The sequence below is a fragment of the Aspergillus brunneoviolaceus genome (assembly GCF_003184695.1).
Source record: "Aspergillus brunneoviolaceus CBS 621.78 unplaced genomic scaffold BO95scaffold_22, whole genome shotgun sequence".
NCBI lineage: Eukaryota > Fungi > Ascomycota > Eurotiomycetes > Eurotiales > Aspergillaceae > Aspergillus > Aspergillus brunneoviolaceus.
Window position 1 is genome coordinate 103,476 of NW_020290752.1, and position 17,037 is coordinate 120,512.

The 17,037-nt window shown below is 50.6% G+C and overlaps 6 protein-coding genes and 1 non-coding gene across 7 annotated transcripts; 4 read left to right on the top strand and 3 right to left on the bottom strand.

The window, feature by feature from the left end:
• The first annotated feature begins 97 nt into the window (after positions 1–97).
• On the top strand, positions 98–202 carry BO95DRAFT_t109. Its single transcript has one exon. It is a non-coding gene; the product is annotated as a tRNA-Leu (tRNA).
• An 846-nt stretch (positions 203–1,048) lies between these two features.
• On the bottom strand, positions 1,049–2,550 carry BO95DRAFT_472422 (Ran family GTP-binding nuclear protein; the record flags this gene model as incomplete). Its single annotated transcript, XM_025589651.1, has 5 exons — positions 1,049–1,598; positions 1,658–1,863; positions 1,924–2,077; positions 2,157–2,249; positions 2,488–2,550. The coding sequence occupies 5 exons, from the start codon at positions 2,548–2,550 to the stop codon at positions 1,467–1,469; spliced, it is 648 nt and encodes a 215-aa protein (XP_025443709.1). The 3' UTR covers positions 1,049–1,466.
• Positions 2,551–3,515: 965 nt separating this feature from the next.
• BO95DRAFT_462219 (putative 26S proteasome non-ATPase regulatory subunit Nas2) lies at positions 3,516–4,425 on the bottom strand (the record flags this gene model as incomplete). Its single annotated transcript, XM_025588897.1, has 4 exons — positions 3,516–3,647; positions 3,707–4,065; positions 4,116–4,188; positions 4,264–4,425. 4 exons carry the CDS (start codon positions 4,423–4,425, stop codon positions 3,516–3,518), a joined length of 726 nt encoding a protein of 241 aa, XP_025443710.1.
• A 678-nt stretch (positions 4,426–5,103) lies between these two features.
• BO95DRAFT_513189 (putative Rho guanyl nucleotide exchange factor) lies at positions 5,104–8,223 on the top strand (the record flags this gene model as incomplete). Its single annotated transcript, XM_025591590.1, has 6 exons — positions 5,104–5,652; positions 5,720–6,016; positions 6,086–6,286; positions 6,339–6,557; positions 6,619–6,847; positions 6,897–8,223. The coding sequence occupies 6 exons, from the start codon at positions 5,104–5,106 to the stop codon at positions 7,865–7,867; spliced, it is 2,466 nt and encodes an 821-aa protein (XP_025443711.1). The 3' UTR covers positions 7,868–8,223.
• A 162-nt stretch (positions 8,224–8,385) lies between these two features.
• On the top strand, positions 8,386–9,211 carry BO95DRAFT_513190 (SBDS family protein; the record flags this gene model as incomplete). Its single annotated transcript, XM_025591591.1, has 3 exons — positions 8,386–8,884; positions 8,961–9,084; positions 9,158–9,211. The coding sequence occupies exons 1-3, from the start codon at positions 8,721–8,723 to the stop codon at positions 9,209–9,211; spliced, it is 342 nt and encodes a 113-aa protein (XP_025443712.1). The 5' UTR covers positions 8,386–8,720.
• Positions 9,212–9,580: 369 nt separating this feature from the next.
• Positions 9,581–12,104, bottom strand: BO95DRAFT_451957 (mismatch-specific DNA-glycosylase; the record flags this gene model as incomplete). Its single annotated transcript, XM_025588118.1, has 6 exons — positions 9,581–9,789; positions 9,823–10,425; positions 10,621–10,792; positions 10,972–11,028; positions 11,640–11,980; positions 12,047–12,104. The coding sequence occupies 6 exons, from the start codon at positions 12,102–12,104 to the stop codon at positions 9,581–9,583; spliced, it is 1,440 nt and encodes a 479-aa protein (XP_025443713.1).
• Positions 12,105–14,789: 2,685 nt separating this feature from the next.
• On the top strand, positions 14,790–17,005 carry BO95DRAFT_85981 (putative NADPH oxidase (NoxA)). Its single transcript, XM_025592281.1, has 4 exons — positions 14,790–15,070; positions 15,123–15,377; positions 15,428–15,837; positions 15,888–17,005. The coding sequence occupies exons 1-4, from the start codon at positions 14,976–14,978 to the stop codon at positions 16,775–16,777; spliced, it is 1,650 nt and encodes a 549-aa protein (XP_025443714.1). The 5' UTR covers positions 14,790–14,975; the 3' UTR covers positions 16,778–17,005.
• The last annotated feature ends 32 nt before the right edge of the window (positions 17,006–17,037 follow it).

Here is a 17,037-nt window from a genome sequence, read left to right on the forward strand (position 1 = left end):
TCTCCTCCTGATACACCACAAACATCCCCCAGCCCCAAGCTCCAGATCTATATGCAATGTGATAGCCACAACCCAGCCTCACAATTTTTAACGCAAAGGCAAGGTGGCCGAGTGGTCTAAGGCGCTAGTTTTAGGAATTCCTTCTTGACGGAACGAAAACCACTAGTTCGAAAGAGCATGGGTTCGAATCCCATCCTTGTCATTTTGGCTGTTGTTTTGCTGTTTTTTCTTTTTTTGCTGGGTAAGGGCAGGGAAGGGCAGGGAAGGTGAATCTTGGGGTTGCGTGTATGTTCAGCAATAGGCTTGTGCTGTTTATTTATAATCTACTACTATCCCCGATGCTATGCTTTGGATTGTCGAATGTGGGCAACGTCACGTTCAATAAATATTCATAGGCATTGCATTGCACTGTACCGCACTCACTCACTCACTCACTCACTCACTTACTCACTTACTACTCACTCTATTGGAATTCGCAAGGCAGGCGGCGGTTGAGGAGAGGGGGGAGGGTGGGTTGTTTATTTGTCAATGGCCCGCGCGCTCGCCGGCGGTGTTGGCTGGCTGCTTCCAATTGTTCCTCGGCTGGATAAATGGATGGCGGACGGCTGGCTGGCTGAGGGGTAACGTTCAGGGAATCCGCCATCAAGCCGGAGGCTTACTAGGTATCCCGTAGCGAAGGCCCGGGTTGACTGCCCCCGTCGTTGGGTCTCAATCTCAACCCAACTGCTCTCCCAGCCTCTGGGTTGTCGGTGACGTCACTCTTTTCGGTTTGTGGTCTCCTCTTTCTGGAGAAGGGGGGGGGGGGGGGGGGGCTACGCTGGGTGATTGCGGTAAGCCTGGTGGATTGCAAAGGTAGGTTTAGTGGGTGATTGGGGTGATTGGGTATGGGTTATGGCGTTGATGTGGGAATTATGCGGGAGGGTACAATGCGGGTGGAAGATATATCTGCATTTGAGGTTATCCCTCCTGCATGTTGACAAGATCTTTACCTACGGAATGCCCTCATCTACGACCCATCGGTTTTGAAGATTTATCTATTTGTTGTTTGCTCGAATGTCTACTCAATACCTCCTCAAAGCCCAAGAAAAAAAAATCCAGTCATACTTTTGTACCTATTATGTGCGACTTCGCGTATTTAAAAAGCTTTTGGTTTTTGCTCTCTTGCTGCTGCAGGCCCGTCATCCGTGTGGCAAAGAAGTTAAACTTGAAATGTGTGTTGAAAGAGATAATAAGGAGTCTAGACTACTAGTGGTAAATGTTGCAAATGCATAATCATGCTCCGACCCCGTCTTCCTCGCGGCCCAATTTTGCTCCGCCTCCTGACTGCTGATCGATCGTGGCATTCGTGATTCCCAGATTTCGCAAACGGTACCGCGCCCCCCGGGCGATGCCCGGGGTGCGAGCACGACCGCTATGAGAATAAATCTACCGGGGAGGCCCCCGGAGCTTTATCATGGACCGCACGCTTACAAGTCGGCGTCATCCTCATCGGGCAGGGGCAGGGCAGAGGCCGCCTCCATCTCCTGCTGGTACTGTTTCATGAGATCGGGGTTGACAGCGACCTCGGGGGGAGCAAGGGCGGGAGCGGCGACGAATTCCTGGTAATCATTAGCGCGCCGTTCAGAAGTGTCGACCGGAGTAAGAAGTATAGACTCACCAGCTGAGGGTTGCCGACCAACTTGCGAGCGAGCCAGAGGAAGGGCTTCTCGAAGTTGTAGTTGGACTTGGCGGAGATGTCGTAGTACTGGAGGTTCTTCTTGCGGTGGAAGGTGATGGTCTTGGCCTTGACCTTGCGCTCCTTGACATCGACCTTGTTACCGCAGAGAACGATGGGGATACCCTCGCAGACACGGACGAGATCACCTGGGATAGTGTCAGTCATGACCCCGAGATGAACAGCGCTCGGTGTGGAAGAACACTTACGGTGCCAGTTGGGGACGTTCTTGTAGGTGATACGGGAGGTAACGTCGAACATGATGATACCGCACTGTCCGTTGATGTAGTAACCGTCGCGGAGACCGCCGAACTTCTCCTGACCAGCAGTGTCCCATACGTCGAACTGGATGTGTCCCAAGTTCTGTTCACAGAGGTTAGTCCTGCATACTGAACAAAGACGGCGAGCCCCGGTCAAAGCGGGGTTGGCTGGCGGGGCATACGGTGTGGAATTGGAGAGGGTGCACTTCGACACCGAGGGTCGCGATGTACTTCTTCTCGAACTCGCCAGTCAAGTGGCGCTTGACGAAGGTGGTCTAGAGAGGTTTGAAGGTTAGCTATGGGCGTCTCGTATCATCGGGCTGATAGGTAATCAAGTTTTTCTGCCGGTGGTTGGAGGATGAGGATGGCCGGAACACAGAGATAAACAAGGCACCGTAGCACCACTGCATTATTCCACAGTGGACGAAAAGGGAAAACAAGAGTCGATATATCATATATATCATATCACAAGAAAGCAGAAGAAATGCAGGAGGGGTATTTGATGATACTTGCCTTTCCGGTACCACCATCACCGACAAGGACGAGCTTAAAGGTTGGTACTTGCTGGTCAGCCATGGTGAAGGGTATGTGAGAGATTTAGTAAAGTAGAAGCAAAATGAGTGCGAAAATCGAGAAGTCGTCAAGCCGATGCGACAGCTGATGGGGGGTGAGAAAAGACGTTCGAAAGAACGGGAGTGGAGGAGGAACAAGAAGAGTGAGTGGGTGGGATGGTTTCTTCTACCAGTGATGGAATTTTTGCCGCGAGTCGGTCACCAAAGCCTCCACTCACGTGCCTGCTCGCCGCCTCAGGCCGCCATGCCCCGCCGTTCTTTCGATTTCTACGCCCACCGCCAATCGCCCGATTCTGCGGAATAAGTGCATACCTAGTAGTGAGAGACAAGCAGGATACATAGGTAGGTAGGACAAGTAAATCAATTAGATAGGCTGGCAGAGGACAAGAATCTGTTCAACTACGTACAGTCATACGAATACTACCAACATAACCGTTCTATATTGCTTCCTTTTGCAGTCCTTTGGAGGTTTCCATCCAGTGGATGGAAACTCCCAGCAGTACAAATGCCCCCTACATATGCGTTCTGTATTGCTTCCTCTCTCAATCCTCGGAACCTGAAGTTTCCATCCAGTGGATGCAAAGTTGCCAAGTGCATTTTCCACCTCCCATCCTAGCTCGCTTCGTGATTGAAGCACACTTTCTTCCCTCTCGTTCAGTGAAGCGAGACTTGCACCCAGGGATTCAATTGACAATGTCAAGATAGGACCTTGTTGAACTCCCGTGCTTCGTGCTATTGACGAGAAGACCACTACTCATTATGGCAACGTCGAGAAGGAGGACTGCATCAAACCTATTCATCATAATCCGTTGTTTCCTCATGGAGACAGATTGAAACGCCACCCTAGATGCTCCTTTGAAATTGCTCAAACACAGAAAGGAAAGTCATGAAACCATACCACATGCATCGTGATAGGGACGAAATAAATCATGCATGGTGATGCCAGTACTCATGATGAACTCGCTCGTATCATAGAGGAACTAGATGACAACCTAACAGACCCCGGCCACCCCAATCACGGCGAGGAGTGAGCGCCAGGCTGAGCTCAAGATCATTGGCCGAGTTCGGATCCTTTCTGGTGATGATGACCGCCACGGGGCGCTAATTTCAGGTTAGCCAAAGAAGCTTAGGAGACAGAAGACACAGAACGAGAAACGTACCCCCTCATTTTGCTGGACAACCTGAGCAACTTTCGACAGACGTTCGTGGTTCAACCAGTTCACACTTCCAAAATTCCGTACAGTATCGCCAGCTTTAAGTCCGGCTTGGTCCGCAGGGCTGCCAGGGACAACACTATTGACTTTCGCAAAAGGAACTCCGGCGGCCTCGCTCCCTGCAGCGTCACTGCCGGCTGCACTGGATGGTACAGCTTGCGTATTATTGGTGTTGCCATCGGATGGTGCAGTAGCCTGCGCACGCTGCAGGCTCGCGAAATGATCATGTATCCCCTTCTCGAGAAGCGACATGACTTCTTTATGATCCGTTCGTAGTCTGATGATGCGCGCTCGGGTGGTTCGTACTATCGGAGATCTTAGCATGAGGACTGTAGACAAGGCGATCGAGACTGACTTTGGGCGACATCTATGTCATCTCGGGGGTATCCATCGAACGTCGTCAAAGAGGTGTTCATGTGAACGCCATGCTATGTGATGCATGAGTAGATTAGTACCCGGTTTATAGGCAAGAGGGAGCAGAGGAGGTATGTGATGGTGCTTACGGAGCTGAGCACGCTGCTAAGAGCTGAGAGTTCCGCTTCGATGCGTTCTTTCTCTTGCATGAGATCGACGACACCGAGCTTGGATAGATCGCGAGCAGGAGCCTCTCCGGACGTGGGTCCGGAGGCGACTGTAGGAGCATGGATGTTATTATTGTTGTCCATGGATATTCCCATGCTATTATGGGACGGAAGATGAGTGTTCAAGGTTGGATGGATTCTCGCGACACCAGGATTGGGACAGTCGGGAAGATGACGGTGGTGGGTCTGGCCGCGGCGGGAAAATCTGGGGGAATTTCCCCTCTCGGTAAGCCGACATCAAAATATTTACTAAACTAGTAGTGGAATGTCTGCACTCACTGCAGCACTGTCTGCTACCATGCACAATGCACATTACATTACTTACATGATTAGACTACTCTGTAACCAATTGTCTGCCAGTATCACGACTAATAGGATGTCCTTGAACTTGCACTGCGAGAAGCTTTTAGTAACTGGTGTGACATTTATGCACTCCCAGGCATGATAATTGGGGAACACAGATTACGCTGGAGCTTCAACTAGTATTCTGGAACAGCGCCGTGCAGCGGTGTGCTCTAGGCCGCTTGAAAAAAGTGGATTGCTAAGAACAATGGCTCTAAGTACTGTCATTGTGTCTCTCTGTCGACCGGAGGCAAAGGCATATCCCCGACACTTCCCCTCCTTACTCGCCTGCGCTGGTCGTGGCTTCCTTCCATTGTGGCCACCGTCAGAATTGACATCCAACCAGCTACCAGTCGACTTATCTTCATACTGAACTAGAGCGAGCTAGGTTAAACTGTGTCGGTCGCCAGATATATCGCCATGGAAGAATCCAAGGACATCGCCGAGACGCCGGTGCTTGTGCTAGAGACAGCAGGACACGGAAAAAGACCAAACAATGGCAACACCGTTCCAGCAAGCTCAGACCCGGTAACAGCGTTCAAACGATGGGTGAATAGTCTGCGATCGCGGAGAGGCTTTCCTCCTGTCGATCCCCAAAGATACGTCGAAGGATGGATGGAGATACCCCAAACCGATCCATACACCGGTTCCGAAATGCCGCTTACCCAAGAAGCTCAAGAGAAGAAGTGGGAGTCTTGGTCGAATCACTCCTCTCACCTGGATACAGTAAAGACGACGACAATCAGCATTGCTAGTCAAAGTGTTGTGCGATCGAGGGGCACTACTCAAAGTACCACAAATCAGAGCGTCAAGTCGGACCTCCGTGAGTCGCTAGAGAGCATAAGGCCAGCCTTGAGTTCATCCATCGATGAGGACGCCCAGAATAGAGCGATCAAGAGGCGCCGTGTTTTGCGAGAGCTGGTTAGCACCGAGTGTGATTACGTCTTTGGTTTGAAAGCACTTGCTGATGTATACCTTTCACTTCCATACCACCTCCCAACCTGACTCCACACGCCGTTGAGCTAACCCCGTACAGGCACTTTTTATCTTCTCCGTCAGGCCGGAGATTTACTATAATGTTCAGCAGCTTCGAGATATACACGAAGATTTCCTAGCCCAACTTCGGAAGCTGACACCGATCTCCAACCTTGCTGGAGCCGAGTTCGACAGTTTAGTCCCTCAAACAGCCCACAAGCACTTTGGCGCCTTTGAATCGAGTTTTAGAGCACTTCATTCAAGGTCTCTGAGATCGCGAAGCTTCAAAGCATCGGTAAACTCACGCCTAAGGGCCCTCGCCGCAGAGACGAAAGAGGCTTTAGAGGTTGCGCAAGCCGTAGGAAGATTGGTGAGGTCTCCCCTGTTTCATCTTTGATTCCTTCTCTAATGACGATTCTCCTCTTAGTCAAGGAACTTCATGATTTACAAGCTGTTCTGCAGTAGCTATGGTTTGCTCACGTTTGATGTCGAGCTGCTTCGTTCATCTGTTCCCAATTGGCGGATCTTCGACTTGGGTATTGAGGCACTATCAAAATCCGTGGCTTCCATCGATAGACAAGCGCATGAGGAGCACAGATCTATGATCTTGGATGATCTTCTTATAAAGGTATGACTTTCTCGCTTTAGTGATTAGAATGCAGGCACTGACAACTTTATAGCCAGTACAGCGCCTGTGCAAGTACCCCCTTCTACTAGAGGAATTACTCCGCTGGACACATATTCAAGATGACCCATCCGCCCATGATGGCATTCGACAGATTCTGGAAAGTGTTCGACGGGTCGTGCAAGAAGTCAATCAAATCGTCAACAACCCCATAAACAGAGACCTGGTCTTCAAGACGAGGGAACTACAGAACATGCTGGACTTTCCAGAGGGGGTATGTCTCCATGTGTCCTTTTCAATTCCGAAAGGTTACTAAAGCGGCGTCTGTGAAACAGAACAAAACCCTTGATCTATACAAGCAGCTTGGGCCGCTGATACTTTGCGGTGTCCTGCATGTTACCTATTCCTCCCCTACAGAATCTGCCGCCGCTGGCTTCATGGTCTGCGTTCTATTTAGCAGCCACATTCTTTTTGCGAGCATGAACGACAACAATCGAAGGCTTGAAGCGCTGATGTGCCTTCACATCCCGAATCTCAAAATCGACACCTTGCATAATGGCGAAGGTGACTGGACTTTCCACCACATACTCTTCTTGGACTAATGAGTCGGTAGGCATTAGCTGTGACTGTGTGTTCTCCTGGAAGTTGGTATTCTATAACTCTGGTACGAGATATGAGCTGGTGCTCAGCGCATCGTCTGCAAGCGAGGAGAAGAAATGGACAACAGAGATACTTAAGTGTGCGGCAACGTCGACCAAAGTACAAAGAGATATTAGAGAGAGGTCAAGGCGGTTAGCATTTGTTTCCTTGGACTTGGTCCCACTGGATAGCACGGTGCTTCCTTTGTCTCGTCGACCATCGATGCAAACATTAGGCGCACCAAGACCGCCAGCGGAATACCCTATTGTAGTTATCAAGAGGACACATTGCCCGTACCTCCTAGAGGAACATAACCCAGCGGATGGCGATACAGATCGTTCTCAGGAGCTTCCAGACGAGCTCGTGACGACGGTCGTTGCTAAAAGACAAGACCGAATCCGTTTGGAACGTGTAATCTCGGCAGTCTATACACGGAATGCGCTTCCATATCCCGGCATGACTCTAGCAATGGGGGACCTTCTTTTCCGACCAGGCTCGATCATGAGGAGGAATCTTAATCGAAAACAGATATTGAGGAGACGTGCGAGCTTTGTGAACGTTAAGGCCACAAGAGCGGCTGCTGCTTCGGCCAAGAGGGAAATTCGTCCGTTGGACAGCGATTACAAGAGACTGGAAAAGGGCGACGGGGAGCTTGGACTCGAGAAGCCGAGATCCAACGGACCGGTACTTGATGATCAAAAGGGCCCTTGTGCTCTACGCGATGGTAGGGAAACAGTCAAACGTGTCAGGACATTCAAAATGACAGGCACGCCCAAGTCAACACACAGCCCTGAGACTCCTTTGACCAAGAAGAAGGACACAAGTCAGGAGCCCCCTGAGAACTCAGCTACGAAGCCATCCACAATCCGTAGGATGTTGAATTCCATGTCAACGAGGAAACCGAAAAAGAATGGACGCATGAGGGTGGGGAGTGGAGCTTCATGATGACAATGATGCAACTGATTTCCAGGGGCCACCAAGCACGGAGGGACAAGCATAGGCATGCATATCGCGGACAAACTTTTCCAAAAACTGTACTGGACGTACTCAGTACCCATGATTATTCTTGCAGTTTCCTAAGGGTTCGAGGACGTGGGGAAAGTCGACGCAGGTGTTTGATGGAGTACTTGGCGGGAGGTGGGGATAGTAATTAGCAGCGTTAGTGATCCAAAACGACCTAAATTGCTGGAACGAAGTGCGGCACGAGAATAGTAGTGATGATGATGACGATGATGCTATTTAGTGATGAGGGAATCTGATCACCTAATGAGCTGGTAGTGATTCTCCACCGAAGTTACAAGAAGGGAAAATACTGGTACTGTTGAGCGGATCAGTCGACGTAGCATGGACAAGACCGATGACGTCGGTTTTCACTTCAGCGCACGATGGCATGTTTTGACCACGTCGGTAGTATTATTTAAGGGTGGTTGTTGTCGACTTGAAGCCATTCAGTCTTCCAATTAAACTCACAAGCATCTATTATCTCAAGACTTAAGCAACTGAGCTTTTCATCAACACGATATCCCACCTTTCTCGCTACTCCGCATTTGCCTGATTGCCCCGACATCTTGACAGTCTGTTTCGGGTAACATTTTAGTGACGTCATCAACCAGCCCCTCCTCCAGACTCCATCCGACTCTACTTCAACTACTTTATCTCTTTTCTTCCCACCCCACCTTCTCTTGTTTCTCCTCCAGTACCGACAGTCAAATCTGCCTACTACGAGGAACTCTCAGTGATCATTATCTTTTCAAAACCACTCAATTGATTCCATCGTCAACCCCTCAAATCTGTCAAAATGCCTCGCGCCGTTGAGCAAACCTCCAAGATGTTTTACAAGGGTTCATCTGATGACTTCGTCATCTTTGTCGACGACAACGACATTGTGAACAAGTGGCGCAACGACCGCTCCATCCCCCTGGCCGACGTGGTCAACGGCTTCAAGATCTTTGTCACTCACAAGTAAGCTTCTTCTCCTTTCCAACCCAACTTGCTCCCCTTCAATACACACTCCTGTTCTAACGCAATTCCAACCCAGGCACGGAGCCCAGGGTATCCTGGACAACGCCAGCAAGTCGAGCCTCCAGAACGAGTTCGGCACCGACAACGAGGACGACTGCTTGATCAAGATCTTGGAGAACGGTGAATTCCAGAGCTCTCAGGTAGGATTTCCACCAATCACAACTTTGTCGTCTAGTATAAGCAATTACTGACCTTGTTCTGTGATTTCTCCAGTCCCGTGAGCGTCAGGATGACACCAACTTCGCCAACGGCCCTGCTCTTCGATAGATGATGCTAGACGCTTTCTAATAAGCTGATGCTACTGCTGGCTGGCTGGCTGGCTAGCTGTTTTCCTGTTCTGCTGCAGAAGTGTTCAGGATAATTTCTTTGATGTTTATTCTCTCTTGATGAGCCCATGTGTTTCTAGCGGATGAAATATGGTTTTTTAAACCTGGTACCATGGTACCAACCAATCTGGGGTGTTTTGAGAAACGTGTGATATGTTGATTGTGGTGGAAATAAGTGGACTAATTTAGTAGTGTCTATTTGTTTGATAACTGAATACAAATACCCATGTCAGATCTGGAAGGAGTGTGCAACTTGTAGACTTTTTTTTCGATTTAGTAATTGAAGGTTAGATCGATATATATCTAGTTGTCATTGATCCCGACTGGAATTATCCTCATCAACACTACGGTCTTTTTGTTGCTGCTGCTGCTGCTGCTCCTCCCTCTCCCCCCGGCGCTTCTTCACCCACACCCCCAGCTCATTCCACACAGCCTGTTTCTCCGCCACCGACATCCCAGCCGCCAACCCACTCGTCGTCGTAGCCACAAACACCCTCGCCCCAGGCCAATTCTTTTCTCCTGCTGATGACGACGATGACGGCCCCGACCCACCACCACCACCATCCTCATCGCCCGAAATGACCGCTCCCATATTCATCCCCTCATCCTGCCACCCGTACCGAAACTCCTCCTTCCGGATCCTGCGCCCCGTCTTCACCCGCCACACCGCCTCCCAGATACTCTTCCCGACCAGACACACGACGGCGGGCCGCTGCGCCGCCACTTTCGCCTCGAGCACCGGCACCCCCGCGTCCATCTCCGCCCGGCTGAGCATGCTGGCGTCCCGCGTCGGCCGCTCCACGATGTTCGTGTTCCCGATGTTGTACAAGCCCGGCAGCGCGTAGGTGTCCGACGGCGGGTGCCGGATCGCCGTGATTCCCGACCAGTGCAGCAGCTTCCAGAAGAGGTTGGAGGGGTGCGCGTACGCGTGGCCTGTCACGCCGGTGAGGATGCCGGGGTTGACGCCGACGAGAAGGAGGTCCAGGTTTTTGGGGATTGTGTCGCGGAGGAGGCTGGGGGTGGTGGGGGGTGTTGGGGGTTTGGGGGTGCGGGTGCGGGTGCGGCGGTGGCGGGGATTGGTGGTGGTGCTTTTGGGGGTTGTGGATGGTGAGGATGAGGGTGATGGTGATGGTGATGGTGAAGATGGGGTTAGTGCTGAGGATGGGGTGGAACGTGAGCGGGTGAAGGAGCGGGTGATTCGTGTTGTGGTTGTGGTTGTGTTTGTCGAGGGGAAAGTGCGACGTAGCATGGTGGTTGTTGTGCGTTGGCGCTTGAAGGAGAGTGAGGAGATGCTCGACTCGTCTGGTCTATTCTCTAGATATGGTTGTTGCGGTGGTGGGGAGAGTTTACGTTTTGAGCGAGTCGTCGCGAGGTCTTGCGAGGCATTGTTGGTGGTGGTGGTGGTGGTGGTGGTGGTGGGTTTGAGGGTAGGAGGCTCGGTGGCGATGTTCTTCGCTGTGTGGAAGTATTGGTTCAATCTCCCGTTGAAGCTGGTCTTCTTGTTCACGGGGACATTCTCGATCTCTTCAGCCAAGCCGATATCTTCCTCAAAACGCTTCGTGAGGAGCAAAGCTGACATTGTGTTGCTGCGAGGGAGGTTAAACTGGATGTAAATTCTGGTCTTCGGGAGTCAGTAGAAATGAGTAGACGGTTTTATGTTTACAAGTGATCAAAGTGATTGGGTTAGTGGCGCTCGCGGACTCTTGTCCCATCCAATGAGCTCATCTCAATGGCAAAAATTGCAGTGGCGTTGCCTGTCTGTCTGTCAGGCCTCGAGCGGATAAGATGGAGTTATCCAATATCCAGTTGATTCAGTCCAGGAACGACTAATCCCATTGGAGTAATTTTGGTTAGTCGCTGCACCACCTCAGGCACTGAACTAGCCTGACTGTCATGTGAGTAAAGTGAAGCCTCGGAATCCAGGCACAAATGGATCAGTCACATCTCACAGTGAGCCAGGAGTTAAAATTTGGTTGCGATTGATCGTTTTTTGGACAGATATATTTCTTGTAATCTCTAGGATTATGTATGCTAGCTATATCATAGTATTTACAATAAGCCCAAGGTGATTAGTACTGTTGCTCTTTGGAGCATAGATCGCCACCAAGACTTTGAATGCTGATTCCTCCTGCATAAGAGCTGGAAATGGTCATTACCGACTATATCCCAAATATTTCTCTTCCCAGACGCCAATAATGATATAAGGGTATTCGCAAAACTGTCACCGTGAATTTCGTAGTCATAAGTCTTTCATGGAAAGCAGGCAGAATGAATCAATGCCACACTATACTTTGTATTCGCTTCGTTTAGGTAGGGTCCAAGGTTCGGGACATACCACCTGTGCTCATGTTAGCTCAATCACCACACACTCGATGCGATCGTGGGCCACATACTTCGCCCTCGCTATAAGCCCAGAAATAAACCCCGATCCCGATGAGGTAGTATATCGCCGGGTCCGTCCCTTGGTAGAGAAGCATAGCGAGAAGAGCGCTGAGAGGATAGAGGATCAATCGGAACTCGATGCTGCGGTGTGGTATCGAGCCCGCGACATATTTCAGAGGCCATTCCCAGGCGATGCCAACCAGCCCCATCAGCAGATTGAGGATTTGGAGTATCGGAATAGGCGTGACGGCGCCGTTCAGATTCTTCGTCATAAAGTCCCAAAATACTTTGGGCCAGATGAACCCCTCGACTGCGCTTCCTATTTGGACTGGCAGTGAAGCCTCCGGTGTTAGCGATCGCAATTGACTTCGACTCAAGTGAGGTCAAGACTTACAGGCTGCCGCTGTGAGGATGATCAAGCGAGCCCAGTGGTTCTTGATAAGTCTTCCCATGACTGGCGATATGTTCTATCCAATAAGTGGAGTATGAGCAGCGTCTTCCGTCCTGCGAAAGAGTCGATGCTCGGCGGTGGTTATTCTTGGTGTTTTATCACCAACTTTGCTGGGTGCTTGTGGCTTGATGGTGGACGTTACTCCATCACTAGGTCAACTGAAGGTCCACGGAGTAGGTATAATAGTAATGGTATAATCCCTTCCTGATTGCATGGTAGATCAAGCGTTCAAATGATAATGACCCGTGCGTCGGGTTTGTGAACATCAAGATAGAAGCAACCTCGTATCGTCAAATCACATCACCTCAGAAGGTTCAGCCCCAAAAAGATCAGATCATGCCTCGAAAGGCCGATCCCTCGATAGGACTTTATGAGAGAGTGGGTGAAGGAGGAGGGGACTTGAGAGACAGGCGGAATACATCAAGATAGTAATAGCTCCCAGCGGCAAAAGAAGTACACACCACCTGACCGCGGCGGAATCTTTCTTCTTCCACTCTTCAACTGGGAACCATCCATAGTCTACCTGGCAAGCTAACGCACTTCCCGTCCTTTCGTCTCTCACCTATCATTATCATGACCGGACGTGATAACTGCTTCTGTTTTAGCGACCGCTCCTTTTATCAGACCAATTGAAAATGTCTGGTTACAGGAATTCACCGATCCCCCGCCCTGCTTCTTCACAGAAACGCACCTCCCTGTACTCTTGATTGGGCGCGCTTAGTCGGAGGAGCCGTGGCCCATGCCAATGCCTTTGGGTTGACTGGCCCTGAAAAGCCCCGGTTGGGCGCTACCGGACGCAATTAATAGCCACTGAGCGGCGAAAGTCTGGCTGGACGATCGTCTCCAGCGAGTCTTGAACGTCGACGAACGTGACGGTGGAGCCACTCATGCAGAGGACTTCCGGAAACACACTTTAGCGGCCGATGCATCTGTACCAGTACCCTGTTCTTCACTTCTGATTGAACCGCCCCGAGGTTCTTGTGGAGCGCCTTCGTGTGAAGACCGACAAAGCGGGGGAGCAAGTGGCTGGATGCCCTGTTCGTCTTTGCGTTCCCCTTGTAAGGCGCCTAGCCAGGCTACACACGGTCCGACGCATTGAATTTCGCTCAGTTCATTGAGTGTAAGCGCCCTGTAGTAAAGGCTTTTGGTCTTGGACATGCCTAAGGATGCGAATGATCCGGTGGTAGCAAAACCGAGAAAGGCTGTCTTTTTTTTGGCCACTCACCGTCTTTTCCTCGGTAAATTGTCGCTGGTCATCTACGAGAAAATTCGAACAAAGGCCACTGATGTGGGTTACCCACATGGTCTGAGTCTTTGTGCAGTCGCTATCACGGAGTCTTTGTGATGGAACTTGCCAACCGTGCAGCGCCAAGCGGCCTTAGAACACCTTCGGCCTGACATGCGGATTCCTTCAACGCATCCCCCACGAAGTCATGGCTGATAGCTCTCCTCGGAGGTGAATTCTGGTTTGGTCTAGTACCTGAAGGATGTTTGTCTTGGCCAGCAGGAGACCTTATTTTTGGCATCATCTTGAATCTAATCTCCTCTGCTTGCCAGTGCATCGACAGCCACAATAGGGAGTTGTGTCTGTTCAATGGCCGCTCGGGCCATGTGTGACGGGAAGCGCGCTTGCATATCGCTTCTCATAGGTTGAACGCAGGCCCCAACTCCACCCTCTTAAAGCCAATCTCCACGAGACATGGAGAGCAGGTGGTGAGCAGTTGGCTGGATGAACCGAGTTTCGAAGGCAGTAGAGCATCCTGGCGCCACATGGTTCGTCCTGTAGTGGGCACCAGGACTTCATGAGATAGACAGGATGGTGACGAAGAGCCACCAAGTCATCCGGCTCCTCGGGCCCTGCTATGGCCGCCATTGCTACACCAATTATCACGGCATGACGATGGTCCCACAGCTGTCAAACCTCATGATGGACGGTGTGACAGTTGCCATTTGGTGTTCCTGACCCGGGGATACGAGGTCAAATATGATCAATCGTTGCGAAATTTCAGGGACATAGCGCAGAGCTCACGGTCAAGCACGCGCACCACCCGATGGCTTAAGCATGAGAGAGAGTAGACGCTCTCAACACATTGGGCCTTTACATGTTCTGGGGGATGTAGTAAACGAAGTTACGCTACTCAACCGGCTGATCCGTTTCCTGCAGGCTGCCCTAGCGTCACTTAGGCTGAGGCCCTGAGCAGGGGTCGCGTAAATATAGCAACACGTTTCCTCGTCAGGGCGCCTTTCCCCTCTTCACTTGCAACCAGAACCATATCTCTGGGAACCTGACTTTTTTCTTTTCGACGACGTCCACCGCCACACCCCACACTGAAGCTCGCCAGAGTCTCTCATATGCTGGATTTGATCACGATAACGATGGTCGCGTTCAGTCTGTTTCTTGACACTCAATTGGCCCTGAACACTCTCCCCTGATTGGACTCTCCGCACGCTGAAGACTTTGACACGGCAGTTGAGAGAAAAGGCTTTTTTCCCACGCATAGACTATCAGCGTCGGGGTCTGAGAGTAGACAAAGTTCATCGCTGACTCTATTGATGTACTAAAAATACTTAGAATCATCCCTGATTCTCCAGAACTTCAGGAACTCGACCTGGTCACACTCCTTATCGTCCGCAGGAATCAAGTCATTGGCTGCTCGTTTACTGTAGCTGAAATCGACAAGGTGCCTGTTGTATGCGAATATCCAGACATGCAAATTGCCGTGAAGAGAAGACTCGATAACAGCGTGCACATTCAATAGAGCTCATAGGTATTTGTGTTCGTTCATATCTAAGAATCGTCGCTGGTCGATGAGTTGCTCAATATTGGAAAAGACACCTACTCTCCTTTTTGCATATCTTCTCCATAACGACAATGACAAACTCTTGGAAATCCCACTTTAGCGGATCCAAGATCTGGTTCTATTTACTATTCTGGGGATTGCAGATTGTGCTTTTTGCAGTCGGCTGGTAAGTCTCTTCTTGTCAATTTGGATATCGTCGTTTTACTCACAGACCATAGGTACCTACAAGTGACTAATCACAAACTCGATGCCTTGAACACCCTAAAGTACTCAGTCTGGATCTCGAGAGGTGCAGGTTTGGTCCTGAGCTTTGATGCGGCTATTCTTCTTTTGCCCATGTGCAGGAATCTGCTCAAGACCCTAAGGCCGCGATTGCGATGGCTACCGCTAGATGAGGCAATATGGTTCCATCGCCAAGTTGCTTATTCTCTCCTAATATTTACCATCATTCATACTGCTGCTCACTACGTCAAGTATGCTACCTTTGAGGATAGAGTGGGTCACATATGCTAACAGACAGTAGTTTCTACAATGTTGAGAAAAATCATCTTCGCCCTGTCACAGCAGTCCAAATTCATTTCACCGAGGCAGGAGGCATCACCGGTCATGTAATGCTCTTGTGCATGATGCTCATGTACACCACCGCCCATCAACGAATCCGGCAGCAGTCGTTCGAAACATTCTGGTATACGCACCATCTTTTCGTCCCTTTTTATCTAGCTCTTTACACCCACGCTACCGGTTGCTTTGTTCGCGACACCACGGACCCCATCTCACCCTTCGCAGGGAAAAGGTTCTGGAACCATTGCCTGGGATACGAAGGCTGGAGATGGGAATTAGTGGGCGGGGCGCTGTACTTTTGCGAAAGGCTTTATCGAGAAATTCGGTCAAGGCGGGATACAGTGATCACTAAGGTGATCCGTCATCCATACGGTGAGTTCAATGTAAACTCCAAAACCAATCCAAAAGCTGACTCTTCGAAGATGCCATGGAAATCCAGTTTCGTAAACCAAGCATGAAATACAAGGCCGGCCAGTGGCTCTTTATCCAAGTTCCCGAGGTTTCTAGCAACCAATGGCATCCCTTTACTATCACCTCCTGCCCTTTCGACCCCTATATCAGTGTGCACGTCCGCCAGGTTGGGGACTTCACCCGTGCCTTGGGAGATGCTCTGGGCTGTGGGCCCGCACAAGCAAGAGATCTGGAAGGTCTCGACCCATTGGGAATGTACGAAGTGGCCCTCCAGAACGGCCAGAAGATGCCGAAGTTACGCGTGGATGGGCCTTACGGAGCGCCGGCGGAGGATGTTTTCGAGAACGAGATTGCGGTCCTCATCGGCACTGGTATCGGGGTCACCCCATGGGCGTCTATCCTCAAAAGCATCTGGCACTTACGTGCTCGGCCCAACCCGCCCCGGCGGCTCCGCCGTGTCGAATTCATCTGGGTCTGCAAGGACACCTCCTCATTTGAGTGGTTCCAGGCTCTGCTCTCATCGCTCGAGTCCCAATCCGCATCCACCGCTGCGTACGAAGGCAGCGTCGAGTTCTTGCGCATTCACACATACCTTACCCAACGCCTCGACGACGACACGGCCGCGAACATCTACCTGAATTCGGTGGGGCAGGACCTCGATCCCCTCACGGAGCTCCGTAGTCGGACAAACTTCGGTCGGCCCGACTTCAAGCGCCTGTTCAGCGCCATGCGCGATGGCCTACAGGATCAAAGCTACATGTCCGGGCTATACGACAATACACCAACGCAGGTTGGAGTGTACTTCTGCGGCCCCAATGCGGCAGCGAGACAGATCCGCGAGGCGGCATTGTCGACCTCGACAAAGGATATCAAATTCAAATTCTGGAAGGAACACTTCTAATATACAGAAGAAGAGTGATCTTGATCTGAAGAGTGAGGAAGAGAGTGGTGGGTGTGGGTTTACTTATGATATGATACCATGATGACTAACGACATTTCCTTTTTTTTTATCTCTTTTTACCTTGGATTAAAGTTTGTTTAACTGTTTGTTTCATTGTTGTGTGCAAGGCATTCTATTGTGTCTACTACTTCAACCATCTGTACTTGTCTCATGATGCTATGTCCTGTAACATATTGGGGGTTTATGTAGGGTTAGGTACG